The sequence below is a fragment of the Macrobrachium rosenbergii genome, chromosome 10 (assembly GCF_040412425.1).
Source record: "Macrobrachium rosenbergii isolate ZJJX-2024 chromosome 10, ASM4041242v1, whole genome shotgun sequence".
Lineage (NCBI taxonomy): Eukaryota > Metazoa > Arthropoda > Malacostraca > Decapoda > Palaemonidae > Macrobrachium > Macrobrachium rosenbergii.
The window spans coordinates 56,981,207-56,987,206 of NC_089750.1; the positions used below are offsets into that span (position 1 = coordinate 56,981,207).

Consider the following 6,000-nt stretch of genomic DNA (forward strand, 5'->3'; position numbering starts at 1 on the left):
ATGTTTCATGAATTATGTTAAGAATCTAAAATTAAAACCTTTCCTCATTAGAATTCTATCGAGTATTCGTCCCACCAAGTGCAACTGATTTCGAAAGTTTAAGGGAAAGAGGAACAGAAAGTGCCACTTACTGCTTTCCCACAGGTTCCATTCCGAATCTCTCATGGTGCCAATGTCCCTCTTGGCCCTCTCAATGCTCTCCTGCAGCATCTCGTCCGGGATGATGAAGTTGGGGCTGGCCGTCTTCCACTTCTGCAGGTTGATCGACTTGATGTTCTGGCCCTGGCATGCCATCTTTGCGTTGCTGGTTTGCAAAGACACGATAAGTGAAGTATTTTGTTGTTACTTTTTATAATATAGCTCTCTACCTACAATTGTCTGTGATGGATCCTTATTAATGTGATATTTCCTTTGGACTTTTCAAGAACTGAAGACTCACGTACATATAGGAATTCTACTTGTAGAAATCCAGTGGGTTTAGTTTGTTTAAATTTTCTATGGTCTTAAGTATATACTTGGGTGAAATAAGATCGTATTCTCATATTTGATTCAACATTCAATTACAGAAATGCCTTTAAATTTCACTCTACCTGTCTCTCTATCTACTCATGCTTTCATACATAGCAGACTCAAAAGATACAGATAATATAATCGTAAGATAGGTCTTAACAACAAACTTCTCTTTGGGGATTTGAAGAGACGACCAGTGACTCAACAGACAAAACCTTTACCCACTGAATCGCAAAGGGTTGAGTGGAGACAGTTTTGGCCTGGAATCTCACCAGTCGATGATTCAAATCCTATCGCCAGCTGGTGAAACACCATGCTAATACTTTATGCGCTTAACAACAACTTTTCTGAGTGGATAGAGAATTGGTTTTGTATCTCACTGGTCAGGGGATCAAATTCCCTAGGAGCAAGTTGTCATCAGCAAAACCAGCAGATACTTGAAGCTGTGAGAAAGCTAATGGTTGTAGTTCATTCTTAAAATGAGAAAACTAAACATGTTACTTTACATTCTGAAACCGACCGTTCTTATATAGTCTCCACATGACTGTAAATAAAATTTCTCTTATTGATTTGTTTATATTAGAAGAAATTAAACCAACTTACAGGAAAGAATCTCCTTCCAGCATAACCTTTGGTTGTATATACTGGATTCCATCGCTGTTGTCGCAAACAATACGGGCTAAGCTAGCCTTGCGGATCTCGTATAATTGTTCTGCAAATCAAAGAACGTATATGTTGACATTGTTTCGATTCCCCTGTTTTTTTAAAAATTAATGAATGATTGAAATGTTTTCTCATGAAAGGTAACAATAAAATATCTATATGTGAAAATAATTTTCTGGTAATTTTATCAGCAATATATGAATAAAAATCTATTGATAATGGATGAGAAAAAATATTTGTAATTACAATATATATTAAGAAATGTAAATTTAAAGTGACTGACATAAATCTGAAATTAATGTGATAAGTAAATTATATAATATATATATGTACATATGTGTGTGTATGTATACAGTATATAAATATATATATAAAAAAATATATATATATATATATATATATATATATATATATATATATATATATATATATATATATATATATTGTAAAAACCTAAAAATCAAGAGGAAAAACCCTAAAAATGTTTTCAGGAATTTTCAACAGTAACTAAAACAGTGTAAGTGAATGAGCAAACCAGTATAAAAACAATTACAAAAGAAACTGTATGAAAAATTCCGTAGGCAACTGAACAAAAAATTCGCAAGTGATAAGACCTAAGTGACAACGACATTACCTTTAGTGAAGGATGAGGGTGGGATGTCATTCTCATACCAGTAGCGGTCGCCTCTCCTCAGGTAGTGGAACTGACGTCCTATGAGGCATCCGAAGGTTGGACCTACAAGGGCGCCTCGGTTGGGCTTCTCGGCGAGGCCTCCGGTGAACAAGTCTATGTCGTCGACGTCCCTGTGGTGTTCGAGAATATTCCGTTTTAATAAAGGTGAGTTTAATGGTTGGGATTTTTAACATGGAAGTGGATACTAAGTTACACTGGAGGAAAGGTTTTGGTGGTATGTAATAATTATGGAAAAGTTATAGTCTTTTTATCAAGCTGTTCAGAGCGTACTCTCTCTCTCTCTCTCTCTCTCTCTCTCTCTCTCTCTCTCTCTCTCTCTCTCTCTCTCTTATAGAGAGAAGCTTGGAAATGTATGGAGAATATACTAAAATTTACTCTGAATAATGTATAAGCAACATATACGGCTGTGGTGCTTTACAAACCACTATGATTAATTTTCGTTTACAAATTAATGAACAGATACTCCAAATCGTTTACATCAAAGCTCATACATTACAGTCTCTAACTTTTGCAGGATCATTAATATCCTGTCAGAGCCATAAAAATATGCTTTATAATTTTATTCGGCTAGTTAACCTCTAAAAAGTAGTATAAGAAAACAATGACTTCGTCGAACTCATCGCTTTTACATTTAGCAAACATTCCAAAAAGACACATACTTGTAGACGGTCTTCAGAGCCTTGATGTTTTCGGGAGACATGACGTCATCGAGGTCCTCGAACTTGGTGGCCTTTGGAAGCCCGCAGAACTGCCTCCATTTGTTGTATCCGGCGATGCCGTGGTCTCGACCGTGCTGGATGATCTGAGCTGCAAGATCCAGACCTACGCCTGCGAGGTTTTAAAAAGAAGAAGAAGAAGAAGAATAAGAAGAGTTTTAATGACGAAATAATAAAGATGCTTGCTTCTTAACGTTCGCAGTTCTTTTAGAAATTGCTTGGTCTTAACAGTAAGGTCCAAATCTACTTTTACAAGATTTTAACAAGTAGAAGAATCAAATGATAGCCTGATAAAGATTAATAGTTGTCCATAATTTACCTAGTTCTTACAGAAGTTCGTGTCCAGACGTCAAAAATGATAGCTGTACTACCCAAAGAACTTTTATGCTTTAAATGAGGGAAGAGATAAATGCTTCTTGATTCTTGCTTATTTTCCAGCATCAGATCTCGTTTTATCGATTTCCAAAAATCTAAATTATCATGAAAGGGAACAAGCATAACTGCTTTCTGTCGAATAACAAATATCGATTTTCAATTCTGAAGTAAAATTATAATAGCAACAATGATAACGACATTTTAAACTAATCCAAAAGCCACCATTTACCATCATCTGCCTCATGGGGACGAAAGATTTTTTGTAATCGAGACTAAACCACTTACCGGTTCTGGAATCTTCAAACATCTTGTTAGTCATGGCGTCCGATATGGCTGGATCTTCATTCTGGGCATGAGCAGTAATCAAGCCTTCCAGGATCTGGTCAAACTTCCCACGCTCGTAGAGATCGAACGGTCGATAGTAAGTGTCCGTGATGGGGCGGTCGTCCAGTTTGCGACCCTAAAAGTGAGTGAAAACTTAATTTTTGGGTTTCGATTTTTTCTGTCTTTCCTGCTTGCTTAAGATATTCATGAATTTCTATTGTTTATTTTTGAATAACTTTACTGATGTTGGATTTCGACATCTTACAGTCGCTTTACTTTATTATTTTGGTATTCACAAATAATCAATTGTTTATTTTCATAATAATCTTGTTAACGCATAAGTAAAAATGAAGATTATTAACTCGTATATTCATTACCATCTGCTCATGCATGAGTTAGCTCCGTTGACTATTCATTGCATGAAATTTTTACTCCCTTTGGATAATCCCTAAACGTAACTGTCCTTTTCGAATAAAAAATGATACAGCCTGAAAAATGAACATTATAAAATCATATCTGAATGTGAAACACCACACTCGATCAAGCCTCAGATATTATAAACCCCTTAAGCTCTATCACAAAATGTAGTGCGTGCCCACATATCTATTTGCGTGTGTGTAACAGTGATGGTCTATGGGCAATGACCTCTACATGTACACTTGTCGTCGCCTAGCCCTGGGCCAGCCTAGCCTCTCTTCACACAGGTGTCTATATAATTACGCCCCAAAACTTTAGTGAGTTCCTTGGCCCTAGCTTCGGGGCGTTAAGTAACGTTCTAAGGTCAGACTTCTCCATTCGAACCTCTGCTATACTACAGTAACTGATGACGGTATGGGTACACATGTAAATAAATAGTATTTCTCTCCACATTCAACAAAAGTCGTCGTTATTAAACTAATGTACTTTAATGTCAGAGCGTATCTTTGTTATAACAATTTCTGGTAAGCTTCCGAAAAGTATTCATGGATGTCAGGTCTTCTGCTCATTCACCGTATCATATCAGCTGATGAATTCCTGAAAATAAGTTCTAGCCAAAGAAATTCTCTAAAGTTTTTAATTCACTTACCTATGTTATATATATGTCGCCATATTTATAAAAAGACATTTAATTAACCCATTTAAATGTTCCCAAAAAATGAATTTATAAGGATCCAACTGACTCTCTTACCCAACTGCACCATTTATCCATATCCATAATGTCACGTCCATGTACAGAATGAAATCAGTCAGTCAGGCCATGGAAATGGGTTTCAACCAAACTATTTTTCGAAATTCACACTGCTCCTATTACAAAATTTGTCCATTTTTAACATCCATAAGATTAATGGCTGAATAATTTTCAGCCAATTTAATTCTCGAAAGCTCTAGCTAATTCACGTTGCTGAATTTTTAAAATTTATTTCTATCTAGAAGGATAAAAACATATGTTTACAGTATTAAATCAATTAGTCAATCAATGAACTCTTATAAACAAATTTCATGCCTATAAAATGTCTCCGATTTCACCAGAACCACGTCGCCGAATCAGTCATTTATCCATATCCATAAGAATATAGTAACAGTATCAAATCAGTCAGTTTCAAATCAGTCGGTATCAAACCGATCAGTCGATCAATAAAAATGCGTTTAACCAATACTAATTCTCAAAAGTCCAAACAGACTCACGTTATCGAAATAAGCGATATTGTTCGGCATCATGGAAGCGACGAACTTCAGACCGGCTCCGGCAACCGCGTTGGCAATTCCAGCGTTGATGTTGATGTCGTATCCAGGGAAGAATCCGGAGGACTGCAGGGCCAGGCCGTATTTCTCGACGATGCCCTGGAATCCATTAGTTCTTTATGAATGAAATTTGCCTCATTTTTATTATTGAATTGAATTGAATATAGACTTTAGGCCAAAGGCCAATCACTGGGACCTATGAGGTCATTGAGAGCTGAAACGGAAATTGACTGTGAAAGGTTTGAAAGGTGTAACAAGAGTAAAACCTCGCAGTTGCACTATGATTCAATTGTTAGGAGAGATGGACAGTATGACGGAAGAAAGAGGATATGAAAGGAGGTAAAGTAAAAGGAACGAAAGGGGTTGCAGCTAGGGGCCGAAGTCACGCTGCAAAGTAGTGAGTGCCTACAGTGCACTGCAATAGGTGCACTGACGGCACTACCCCCTACGGGAATTATTTTTATTATTGAAGAATAAAATTAGCTTTTTTTGAAATAATCAACCAGAACTTTATCGTTGAAACTTCCAGTGCTTTATTAATAAAATCAAATGATGCATTTTAAAGAAATCTTTCAACTCTTCTCAGGAAATTTAGTGATTCTTCATTATTAACATTCAGTTGTATATGAATGAAACCATTATTTTTCTGCTACTGTGATCAATACCTTCAATATTAATGTTGTTATTCAATTCTTTGCTAATGATACAACTCAGTTCCTTAATTATGAAATAGAAATTTCTAAATTACTGAGATTATTCAATTCTTCATCAACGAAAACATCTTTTCATGAAATCATTAACTTTCAATATCGAAATAATTCAGTTATATGTAAATGAATCATATTTCACGTAATATGGAAGAGGAAACAACGACTTCTATTGACCTCTAGGACGTTGAACTTAATTGTTTCCTGAAATTACAACATAGAAAAGACAAGAATGTAAAGCATTGTGTAAGGTCTTAATGGAGAAATAAGCAAAAACTTTATTTTCTTT

The 6,000-nt window shown here is 35.7% G+C and overlaps 1 protein-coding gene across 4 annotated transcripts in view; it reads right to left on the reverse strand.

Annotated features, from left to right (window-relative positions):
* The window catches only part of LOC136842647 (uncharacterized), a 233,016-nt gene that overhangs the window by 23,927 nt on the left and 203,089 nt on the right, over window positions 1–6,000 (reverse strand). For all 4 annotated transcript variants that reach the window (XM_067110269.1, XM_067110267.1, XM_067110266.1 and 1 more), the window contains exons 9-14: window positions 4,948–5,103; window positions 3,244–3,418; window positions 2,527–2,695; window positions 1,808–1,977; window positions 1,114–1,222; window positions 132–304 (exon numbers count right to left, since the gene is read on the reverse strand). In XM_067110269.1, coding sequence (XP_066966370.1) covers window positions 132–304; window positions 1,114–1,222; window positions 1,808–1,977; window positions 2,527–2,695; window positions 3,244–3,418; window positions 4,948–5,103 — 952 coding nt within the window. The remainder of the gene's footprint in view (window positions 1–131; window positions 305–1,113; window positions 1,223–1,807; window positions 1,978–2,526; window positions 2,696–3,243; window positions 3,419–4,947; window positions 5,104–6,000) is intronic.